The sequence below is a fragment of the Anomaloglossus baeobatrachus genome, chromosome 3 (assembly GCF_048569485.1).
Source record: "Anomaloglossus baeobatrachus isolate aAnoBae1 chromosome 3, aAnoBae1.hap1, whole genome shotgun sequence".
Classification (NCBI taxonomy): Eukaryota; Metazoa; Chordata; class Amphibia; order Anura; family Aromobatidae; genus Anomaloglossus; species Anomaloglossus baeobatrachus.
In genome coordinates this window covers 353,337,817-353,350,355 of record NC_134355.1, presented here as the reverse complement: position 1 = coordinate 353,350,355, position 12,539 = coordinate 353,337,817, and the positions used below count along the sequence as shown (strand labels likewise).

The following is a 12,539-nucleotide window of genomic DNA, read 5'->3' as shown; positions in this document are numbered from 1 at the left end:
ACGCCGGCGGGCAGCTGCGGGAAACATGCGCTCGTACCTGCGGATACATCCGCAGGTACGAGTGCCCATGGGCACATACTTAGTCATCCCCCAATTATTTCATTCCCCACCCCACCCCCATCCCTCTCCCACACACACTCTTCTCTTGAGTGACAGCTATGGTAGGCATAGGGTTGGATGCTACAGCCATAACTCAAGAGTAAAGGGGCTGATGTATATATTTTTTTCTCATTTTAATTCATAATTTTATTTATTTAGCACCAACATATTCTGCAGCAATTTACAATTGAGTGGAGACATATAGAGACAAAAGGACATTGCAATGTAACACAGTTCACCAGTTACAGGTGGAGTGAGGACATTGCTTACAATCTATAAGGAAATGGGGGAGAGGCAATAAATAAAGATTTTGTTATGAAGCTGGCATGATCCAGTCATCAGCAAGTATCTAAGTACAGTTACCAAGTGGTAGTGAGTGCATGGATGATGTGGAGACAGGTGAATGAGGGACAGAGCCAATAGCTTTTAAAGAGTTTTTTCAACTTCTTTTGCAAGTGAGCACCACCGCCTTGCCTCATGGCTTCCTGCTGGCCAGCGGAGTGGTTCTGACCAGTGGCATGGTCGCTCGACTGGACAGAACTGTGTACTTTCTGATGCTACAAGTTGAGTGAGCTTTGACTCTGAAGCAATGGAGGAGTGCAGGGCCACTGAAGCTCGCCTGATCCAACGATTCTGACAGCTTCAGAGCAGTGCTTCTAAGCTATCGATAGAGCTCATAAGTGCTGCACTCCTTGCGTTGAACACCGTCTAGTCTACCTTTTGGTAGCCTACGCAAGAATTTAAAAATCACTCAGTTCTTAACCCTAGAACGCATACCTGGGGCCTCGCAGGCTTGCTAGGTCATTTGTTTTCTATGGTAGATTGTTATGCTTGCGCGTTCTAGGGTTAAGAATCGAGAACATTTTTAATAACAAGTCCATTGAAAAGTTGCTTGTTTTTGCAAGCACTTTACAATTTTATGAAAGTGACTTTTTAAGCATTTATGAGGCTCTGGCCTTAATGATGCACTGAAATAAAACTACCTTTTCTCATTCACACTGCTGCTGAAACGATACTTAAAGATCTCCTGTCTGGGGCTGTCAGTAATTTTGAAAGGTCAGAACTGCTGACAAGACACCCTTTGACATGCACCACAGACCACAGCTTGTCAATACTGTGGTTAAAAAGCAAAGTGGTAATGCAGAGATTTAGAGAAAATGGGAGAAAAAAACATCTAGTAAAGTCCAGAACAGTAACAGTCGGAGTCTGATTTGATGATAAAGCTTTTTCTCCATTGATCCTTGGTATTAATCTGTGTCAGTAATACAGTTAATGTATGTCATTATTCATTGCTAATTTTTCATCAACTGCTTATCAGATGACTTGGTGTAAAATGGAGAGTTCAATGATACATATTTTACATATAGCCAAACCGCTGCTGTTCTTTTTCCAGTATCGGCTACAATATGGAGAAATGATCTGTTGTTTGGTGTGGGCGACACATTCTTTTTGCACTAGTTTTCCTCAACATTTCTGTAAATCCTAAATGAACAGTAAAGAATTATAATATGAAAGCCCATAAAACTCATTTCACTGTGCATCATAAAGGGCCTGCAAGTGAATGGGTGACATTAAACTCATTTCACACCCCGTATTATGCTTCGGCATTGCAGTCTTCAGTCACTGATGCTTCCTATCATTGGAACAGTATGAGAAATTTTCAGGGCAATTGAACAGTGTAAAGACTTCCATTACAACAGTGTGAAGTTATAAAGCGCCACTGTAACTGCAATTGTGATGCATTGTTAAAATTAGAAGAGTTCAATGGTCCATGAGGGATGATCTGTGGGAAGAATACTTGGATGAAATATAAGATTTGGTCTCTGTCCATAGCGCTCCATGCTTCAAAGTTAGTTTAACTGCTTTCTGATATTCACCACTATTGACAAGCACCGCCAGGTTACATCAAGTGAATGAAAATGGCTGATATTAGGAAACATAATTGTTAATTACATATAAGAAAATGGCCTTTAAATTATGCTCGAACTAGACTTTTTCCTTTAACTACATGCAATTATCTTGAAAGGGAGCCAAATAATTCATACAATAAAAGTAGAAATCTTTATTATAAATGTTGTTAAAAGCAATGATTAAAAAAAAAGAGCACACTGACAGTCCGAGGTTGTCAACAAACACAATTTGTTGCAGTAATAGATATTATCTATCACCAATCAAAAAGGTGCACATTCAAATATACTGCATGATATATGCTGGAAGGCAAAAGATAAATAGTTATGAGGCACAAACACAATTGTTATTTGAGTGCCGCAGGACATGCACCAATTTGAAGGACGGACACTTCTTATAATAAGGCTGGTTTCACACTTACGTTTTTTTTCCTTCAGTCGCAATCCGCCGTTTTGGAAAACAGCGGAATCCGTTAACTGATTCCACTGCTTCCCATAGACTTGTATGGACGACGGATTGGGACTAATGCACCTGTGTTGCTTCCGCTGGCCGACGCTGCGTTGCTTCCGCCAGGCGGAAGGACCGCAGCGTGTAACGTTTTTTTAGCGGCGGAATCCTCTTTTTTTCACTGCGCATGCTCATCATTTTTTTTTTTTTTTTTTAATCACAAACTTTATTTTGTCTCTCGCTGGCCGAACGATCAGCTGAGCGCGCAGCAGCCGGCTTTTGAGAGCGCTCAGCTGAGCGCCCGGCAGCCGGATTTTGAGAGCGCTCAGCTGAGCTCCCGGCAGCCGGGTGATCAGCTGATCGTTCACAATAGTCTGCCGCCGGTAAAACTGTAAAGAAAAAAAAAAGAAGCAGATTCCATTGTTTTGTACGATCCGTTGCATCCGTTGTGCAACCATATGCAACGCATCCGTTACATCCGTCACACAACGAAATGCAACGGATGCCGTTCAACCCAAGTGTGAAACTAGCCAAAAAGGGCTAAATGAATATTGCCTACAAGAGGCAGACAAAGAGTATTGCCCTAAGAAAGACCAATAGTACAAGAATCAATATATAGAATTCCGCCCTCCGCCCATGTCTTAATGCGTGTGACGTGGGCGGATCGCGGTGACGTCAGACGCCGAACCCAGTGATCGTGGAAGTGGAGTGGGAGTAGAGAGCGCCACTGTCATCATGGCGATTAGTAAGTATACACATAAATACTCTGGGTATACATCACCTCAGCACCCCCTGGAAGAAGCTAGACGCGAAACGCGCGTAGGGGTACTTCCTTTGGCTTCCTGGTTGCCATTGATATCTGGGCACACGTATTTCCATAGGTATAATCCTGGTTGGTTCCTTCCCATAACTGGTCCTTTGTCTTTTGTTCTTCCTTCTGCTACAATGCCAGTTTGGTGTACCCATTTAAAAAGATTATCCTTTGATAGCATCTATTCCACTACTTATTATTCAGAGTATTTTTCGCATACTTCTGTTTTTAATATGCCATTTTGGTGTGCATACATATGGGTAAAGATCTCCTTTTGGTTGCAATTACTATATATATCACCATTTTGACCGCTATCTTTATATTTGCTTGGGAACAACCTGATTCTTTATTTTTGTCTGTCCTCACTTCGTTGGGATATCTAGTTGTCATTTTCTCTGACATGAGTCATGAATTATGAGCATTGTAGCTTTCTTTCCCTCCCAGGATTGTGAAGGATGTGACTTTTCTAAATTTCCCTGTGGAATTCTATATATTGATTCTGGTACTATTGGTCTTCCTTAGGGCAATACTCTTTGTTTGCCTCTTGTAGGCAATATTCATTTAGCCCTTTTTATTATAAGAAGTGTCCGTCCTTCAAATTGGTGCATGTCCTGCGGCACTCAAATAACAATTGTTTGTGTGTCATAATTATTTATATTTTGCTTTCCAGCATATATCTTGCAGTATATTTGAATGTGCACTTCTTTTTTGATTAATTATAATTTTTTTTTTTTTTTTTCTATAATCACCTGGATTTTTCTTCTTTTTGAATTTTTCTGTGCACCTAGATAATATTTTTGTAATATCTATTACTGGAACAAATTGTGTTTTGTTGACAACCTCGGACTTTCTGTCAGTGTCCTCTTCTTTTTAATCCTTGTTTTTAACAACATTTATAATAAAGATTTCTACTTTTATTGTATGAATTATTTGGCTCCCTATACTCATTCCGCATTATAGGTTTCTACTAGTATTTTGAGTAAGAGCCCTATTTGTGTATTCTGGGTCTCATTTAGTTTTTATCTTGAAAGGGGTTTTCCAAGACTTTAAAGGGAACCTGTAAGCATGCTCTTGCTATGTAATCTGTAATTTGACAGCAGCATGATGGGACAGAGTCCCTGATTCTAGCAATGTTCCTTTAGATTACTGGGTGCAGCATAAGTGATATCATCATAGTGTTCTCTGCTGCAGATCTAGCAAAGGTCCGAATGCTGAGCTGTGTATAATCCCACCCACATCACTAATTGCTATTCCTTTTGTTTTCACTGTATCTTGATAGAAGCTAAAAAGTGATGGGGGCACGTTTGGACCAGGAGAAATGAGGCACCTCTTCATCTAGTGGTAATCTGATGATAAAACACTGATCAGGATACGTCATCAATATCAGATCGGAGGAGGTCAACCTCTTAGCACCTCCACTGATCAGCAATTTTAAGAGGCCTTCGTGCACATGAATGGCATAGCACCGAACATTTGTATAGTGCCAGTGACTGGCTACCTTCTTTTCATGTGGGATGGTTGAATTTCTTGTTGTCTTAAACGCTAAGAATCAGATCTATATCCTTTTAAGAAAATCTGTCGGCAAGTTTTTGCTACATAATCTCAGAGTAGAATGAGGTAGGGGCAGAAAGCCTGATTCTAGCAATGTATCATTTACTGGAATGCTTGGAGTAGTTTGGATAGAATCCCTGTTTTCTTTCTTGTAGATGTAGCAGTAGTTAGAATGCTGAGCTGTGTATATCCCATCCTACACTACTGATTGGAAGCTTTTTTGTGTGCATTGTGAGCAATCAGTGGTGAGGGCAGGGTTACACATATTTGCTGGTTTGACCAGCACATGAGACCTACCAACACAGCTTAATGAGTGAGTTTTCTGCTATTGAGGTTTTGGCGCACAGCGGCCGGACTGTGCTAGTGCAGGGGGACTGGACAGTGGGATTTCTCCTCCCAGTCTGTGATTCCTCAGTCCCTGCCCCTGCTTCCAGTCTGAATGACCTGCCACCTCTGTATGAAATATCAGCAGTGACCTGTCATTCACAGACTGGAGGCAGGCGGAGGGGCTGGGGAGTCACAGACAGGGAGGAGAAGACCCAGTATACAGTTCAACCCCTGTGTACCAAAATCTAATTAGCAAAAAACTTCTTATTTAAATTTATGATTTAAAGAAGAAAAGCAAAGTGGATTTCTTCACCAAAAGTATCAATTTAATCTGTATTACAGCTCCATAACAGCCAGATCTTTCGATTACAAAATCGTGCCAACAGGTTCTCATTAAGGTTTGTTACATGTAAAATGAATATGATAGTGTAGAAGATCTGCTCAGCTAGAAATGATGGGCCTCTCCCTATTCACACGCCCAGGCTGAGACCGGACCGTGGAGATGAGGCAGGGAGAAGTCTGTTTCTAATTCAGGAGTGGGTGTTATTCATGCTGCTTGGTCACTTTAAGGCTATGTGCGCACTAGAAATGTGAAGTTTCTCAAGAAAATTTCTTGAGAAACTTCTGCCAGTGAAAGATTTCCGGACCTGCGGAAAAAATCCGCACCAAATCCGCATGCGTTTTTGCCGCGGATTTGCCGCGAATTTGCCGCGGATTTACCGCGGATTTACCGCAGGTTTGTCCCTGCAATAAATAATAAAGATAATCGATAGACAGATAATGGATAGAGGGAAAGATGGATAGATGAATAGATAGATAGATAAATAGAGGGATAGATAGATGAATAGATAGATAGATAGAGGGATAGATAGATAGATGAATAGATAGATAGAGGGATAGATGGATAGATAGATAGATAGATAGATAGAGGGATAGATAGATAGAGGGATGGATAGATAGATAGATAGATAGAGGGATAGATAGATAGATAGATAGATAGATGAGAAAAACCTATATAATGTTCCACCTCCCTGCATTTTCTAAGCTGGCACCCTTTAGTGACTTTCATGTGGCACTTAGGCTACTTTCACACCTCCGGTTTTTGCTATGCGGCACAATCCGGCACTTTGCATGAAAATCGCAACCGGTTTTTTTTGCTGCCGGTTGCGATTTTCCTGCATAGACTTTAATTAGTGCCGCATTGTGCCGCATGGCCTTGCGTTCCGTCCGTTTTTTGCCGCATGCGGCAGATGTAGCCGATGCGGCGGCCGGATGGAACGTTGCCTGGCACGTTTTTTCGTGCGGCAAAAAAAACCGCATCGCGCCGCATTCGGCCGATGCGGCACATTTTTCAATACATGCCTATGGCGGCCGGATGCGGCGCGATGCGGCAATAACCGCATCCGGCCGCCGCATGCGGTTTTTGCCACTGCGCATGCTCAGTAGCATGCCGCAAGCGGCAAAAACCGGACTGGCCGCAAAGGAAAAACCTATGCAAAGGATGCGGTGTTTTCACCGCATCCGTTGCATAGCTTGCACAGCCGGATTGAGCCGCAGAGCTCAAGCCGGATGTGTGAAAGTAGCCTAAAGGGTGCTTAGCCTTGTATTTAGCCATAAAATAAATAAATAATTAAAAAAAAATGACGTGAGGTCCCCCCATTTTTTGTAGCCAGCTAGGGTAAAGCAGACGGCTGCAGCCTGCAGACCACCGCTGGCAGCTTCACCTTGGCTGATAATCCAAAACAGTGGGCACCCCACGCTGTTATTTTAAATTATATAAATAATTTAAAACAAAAAACGTGGGGTCCCCCCCATATTGGATCACCAGCCAAGGTAAAGCGGACAGCTGGGGTCTGATATTCTCAGACTAGGGAGGTCCACTGTTATTGGACACTCCCCAGCCTAAAAATAGCAGGCCGCAGCCGCCCCAGAAGTGGCGCATCCATTAGACGTGCCAATCCTGGCGCTTTGCCCCAGCTCATCCCGCGCCCTGGTGCGTTGGCAAACGGGGTAATATATGGGGTTGATGCCAGATGTGTAATGTCACCTGGCATCAAGCCCTGGGGTTGGTGAGGTCAGGCGTCTATCAGATACCCGACATCACCAACCCAGTCAGTAATAATTAAAAAATAGACAACAAAAAAAGTTTTATTTGAAAAAACACTCCCCAAAACATTCCCTCTTTAACCAATTTATTGAAAAGAGCACAATCAATTCCACGTCCGGCGTAATCCAATAAGGGGGGGGGGGGGGGGCACGGCGATCCATACCATAGTCGCTGTCCCAGTCAATGAAAAACAGAATGTTCCCCATTGGCTGGGAGAGCAATGCAGTGACCTGAGCTAACATCAATAGGTCAGCTCAGGTCACTGCAGGGGATGACGAGCGCTGCCATCAGGAGCATAGATGAGATCATTACCTTCTGTGATCATCTCCTGTACTGCTGACGTCAGCGCTGTCACTGACTTATCGCGAGAGCCCGTGACGTCACCGCTAGTGACAGTCTCGGGCCGCTCGCGAGTCGGCCCTAGACAGCAGTGACAGCGCTGACGTCAGGAGGCAGGAGATCGTCACAGCAGGTAATGATCTCACCTCTTGACAGCAGCGATCGTCATCCCCGCGGCTCCCAGCACTGCAGGATGTCCGTGTCTGCCTGCGCTGCAGCGTGACAGGCTGCTGACACTGCGGGCAGACACTGACACCCTGCAGTGCAGGCAGCCGCGAGGCCGGAGCAGGACACACACTGCACAGACACCTGGAGGTCGCACGGAAGTGCTTCTGTGCGGCGTCCAGGGAGTGTGACGTGTGTTTCCTCTGCTCCTCTTCCTGGCATAATGACATCGCTTCCTGCAAAACCGCAGGCAGCGATGGGCATTACCGCAGGTAAATCGCGGCTATTCCGGTGGTATACCGCACATCATTGCTACCTGCGGAATACCCCCGGAATACCGCAGGTACCTGCGGAAATTAATGGACATGCACATTTTCTCAAGAAAGTTTCTCGAGAAAATTTTCTCAAGAAATTTTCTTGAGAAAAATCCGCACAGTGCGCACAACTATTTTTTTTTCTCATTGAATTTCATGGGAAATGTCTGCACAAAGATTGCAGACATTTCTCAAGAAATTTCCGGGGCAAATCCGCGGGTAAATCCGCGGGAAAAACGGTCTAGTGCGCACATAGCCTAATAGTAATAATAGTACTTGATGCAGGCTTTTTTTTTATACTGTGTAAGTAATACAGTCTATATTGCGCTGTTTTTTTCAGGAGTGATATCCTTATCGTGGTATCCAAAAGAAATGAGTGATGAGAATGGTATTCCAGCTGAGGATTTGGTACCAAATATTTTAGATACTGCTCATAAATATAGTCTAAAGGTAAGTGGATGCAAATGGAGGCTCTGTTGTTACTTTTTTGTCCCTAAGGGAAGAGGGAGACCAGTTAATCAGTGAATTAGTTACTTTTCATTTTGAGAAATGTTTTTGATTTTCAATGAAGTGGAGTGAATTAAAATAGCGCTATGTGACGTTCGGTCAAAATCACTCAAGTGCTTGCGTGCTAAACTTCAATGAATGAATACACATTTGCCAAATTTTAATCTAATATGTAATTTTTTCTTATAAATACTAATGTTTAGTCAGCTTTCCAGTGTGTAAGCAGTATGTGTGACTGGCCTTTAGAGGCCAGCTTTATGTTGCATCTTATTGATAACTATAACTAGATCTATGAAGTGATAAACAACTGTGGTTCCAGATTAGTTGGTTTGTTTTTTTTGGGTTTTTTTTACTCCTCTTTTTTACATTTTTGTGTTTTGCTTTTTAGATTACATTTCACATTGAACCCTACACCAATCGAGATGACCGCAGTTTGCACGACGATGTAAAATATATTATTGACAAGTAAGTTTTTGTTTTTTATTTCCCTTTTGGCTTAATCACCTAAAAATTTGGTTTTAGGTGTTTTACATTTATTTATATTCCAGTAACTTAAGCCACTGTTACATTTATTTATTATTTTTATCTTACCACTTCATATTTTGAAATCTGTACTACCACAAAGTTGTTTCTTTTTTAATGTAGATTTTTCAATGTTTTCATAATATAGACTCAAAAAAATCTGGCATAGAATACTTTGAAAAGCCGAAAAAATATTGCGCACTGCTAGGATGTGCAAGAATTTTGTGACTTTTTTGATTTTCACACTAGGTTTGCTCAGCTCTGCCAAAATATGCAGGTTTCAAGCACGGTGATACACACCCCTTTTAAGACGCGCCTGGTTTATTAAGATGTGTACCCCTCTTAACACCTGTCAGGCATACAGTTTCATCGTTTTGCGGCTTCCTCACTTTGATATGAGCTCAAAAGCCAAGCCCACATTTTTCCCAAAAGATGATGGCTGTGATATCCAAGCATCATCTGCCTCTAAAGGTACCGTCACACTAAGCAACATCGCTAGCAACATCGCTGCTGAGGCACAACTTGCTAGCGATGTTGCTGTGTGTGACATCCAGCAACAACCTGGTCCCTGCTGTGAGGTCGTTGGTTGTTGCTGAATGTCCTGGACCATTTTTTAGTTGTTGCTCTCCCGCTGTGAAGCACAGATCGCTGTGTGTGACAGTGACAGAGCAACAACTAAATGTGCAGTGAGCAGGGAGACGGCTTCTGCGGACGCTGGTAACCAATGTAAATATCGGGTAACCAAGAAGCCCTTACCTTGGTTACCCGATATTTACCTTTGTTACCAGCGTCTGCCGCTCTCAGCTGTGAGTGCCGGCTCCCTGCACACGTAGCTGGAGTACACATCGGGTAATTAACCCGATGTGTACTGTGGCTAGGAGTGCAGGGAACAGGGAGCCGGCACTGGCAGTGTGAGAGCGGCGGACGCTGGTAACGAAGGTAAATATCGGGTAACCAAGGGAAGGGCTTATTGGTTACCCGATGTTTACCGTGGTTACCAGCGTCCGCAGAAGCCGGCTCCCTGCTGCCTGCACACGTAGCAGAGTACACATCGGTAATTAACCCGATGTGTACTGTGGCTAGGTATGCAGTGAGCCAGCGCTAAGTGGTGTGCGCTGGTAACCAAGGTAAATATCGGGTTGGTTACCCGATATTTACCTTAGTTACCAAGCGCAGCATGCTTCCACGTGTAGCGACGCTCCAGCGATCCCTGCCAGGTCAGGTTGCTGGTGGGATTGCTGGAGCGTCGCTTAGTGTCACATCTCACCAGCGTCCTCCTAGCAACTTACCAGCGATCCCTATCAGGTTGTATCGTTGTCGGGATCGCTAGTAAGTTGTTTAGTGTGACTGGGCCTTAGGGTACCTTCACACTTAGCGATGCAGCAGCGATCCAACCAGCGATCTGACCTGGTCAGGATCGCTGCTGCATCGCTACATGGTCGCTGGTGAGCTGTCAAACAGGCAGATCTCACCAGCGACCAGTGAACAGCCCCCAGCCAGCAGCGACGTGCAAGCGACGTTGCGCTTGCACGGAGCCGCCGTCTGGAAGCTGCGGAGACTGGTAACTAAGGTAAACATCGGGTATGGTTACCCGATGTTTACATTAGTTACCAGTGTGAGCAGGGAGCAGGGAGCCGCGCACACTAAGCGCTGGCTCCTTGCTCTCCTAGCTACAGTACACATCGGGTTAATTAACCCGATGTGTAATGCAGCTACATGTGCAGAGAGCAGGGAGCCTCGCACACTGAGCGCTGGCTCCTTGCTCTCCTAGCTGCTGTACATATCGGGTTAATTAACCCGATGTGTACAGCAGCTACATGTGCAGAGAGCCGGAGCCGGCAGCACAGGCAGCGTGAGAGCTGCGGAGGCTGGTAACTAAGGTAAATATCGGGTAACCACCTTGGTTACCCGATGTTTATCTTGGATACAGCTTACCTCAGCTGTCAGACGCCGGCTCCTGCTCCCTGCTCGCTTCATTTGTCGCTCTCTTGCTGTCACACACAGCGATCTGTGTGTCACAGCAGGAGAGCAGCTTTGAAGAAAACGAACCAGGGCTGTGTGTAACGAGCAGCGATCTCGCAGCAGGGGCCAGATCGCTGCTCAGTGTCACACACAGCGAGATCGCTAATGAGGTCACTGCTGCGTCACAAAAAGCGTGACTCAGCAGCGATCTCGGCAGCGAGCTCGCTGTGTGTGAAGCACCCCTTAACAGCCATGTGCTGAGCAGCTGTTCACTTGTTAAATAATGTTATCAGGTACATACTCCTCAGCAGACTGGAATGTGTCAGTAAGGGTTAATTTATCTCCTTTTACTCAAAACAGTACTCAATCTCTGTTATCGGCTTTATTTTACACTGATACAAACAGAAAATAAAGTCTTATATCAGATGGGTATGCAAATCAAAAGTCCAGCTTATCAAACAGCATAGCATAGCTATTGAATGTGCCATTTCATTCAGGTATATCATTCCCACAGAAACTGCTTCAGCTTTCCAGGCCTAACACCCACACACTAAGAAGTTCTGACTTCTTGTTTATGCAGTGCTAATCCTGCAGCTGTGCACCTTGGACATTGCCCCAAAATCCCACACTACCAGAGAATGTACAGGCCAGGTTTGCCCTCTTTCCCTGCTGCTCACCAGCATGAAAGTGTAACGCCTGCCTGGAGCCACAGACACAGACTGCCTGTAAAGGGAGGCCAGAGCAAAACCGCTCACAAAACAGAACCCTTTAACCCCTATACAGGGATTTTGAATTACACAGAGCCCCAGAGATCACCACCTGTGGTAGGCTGTAGTCCATGGTAGTCAGGTAGGGTAAAAAACCAGGAACTGCAATACAGGAACAGAATTGGCAGGCAAGGGCGTAGTGAGGAGACAAAGAAAGGTCAAATCCGGGACTGGCAGCAAAGTACAAAACGACAGGCAGAAGGGTAGTCAGAACACAAACTGAGGTCAGCGCACAAGAATCAAAATACAAACAGCACAGGAACCAGGAATACAGACTATCTCTGGCAGTGGTCAGATGACAGTAGGGGGAATAAGAAGGGTGTAGTGTCTTCCCATTTCCTGCAGGTGAATGATGGCAACTTCAGCTGGAAGACACACACCACCTACAGTCAGCCAGTGGTACTGCAGGCCCCCAGCCTACTGGATGAGCGGAGCCTGTGCTCAGCAGAGCCACGGGCACCGACTCCTCTCCCATCCCCAGCACTATACATGGCGGGAACACGGCGTCGCCTGGCGATCGGAGCAGAAGTCGCAGGAGCGGACTCCGGTTGCGGATATGACAGAAAGGCACTTACTGGGAGAAATATACCTTCCTTCCAGCACCACACCCTTCACTGTTACACCACTGTTCTCTTGGCAGATGGTATTGTCTGCAGGTATTTTTGAACATCTGAAGGAAAGTGTATGTCTCCATCCTTCTTCATCACAGAGAA

General features: G+C 44.7%; 1 protein-coding gene across 4 annotated transcripts in view; it reads left to right on the top strand.

The window, feature by feature from the left end:
* Positions 1-12,539, top strand: part of MANEA (mannosidase endo-alpha) — a 54,087-nt gene that overhangs the window by 19,097 nt on the left and 22,451 nt on the right. For all 4 annotated transcript variants that reach the window (XM_075338403.1, XM_075338401.1, XM_075338405.1 and 1 more), the window contains 2 exons: positions 8,409-8,518; positions 8,964-9,040. In XM_075338403.1, the coding sequence (XP_075194518.1) occupies positions 8,409-8,518; positions 8,964-9,040 (187 nt within the window). The remainder of the gene's footprint in view (positions 1-8,408; positions 8,519-8,963; positions 9,041-12,539) is intronic.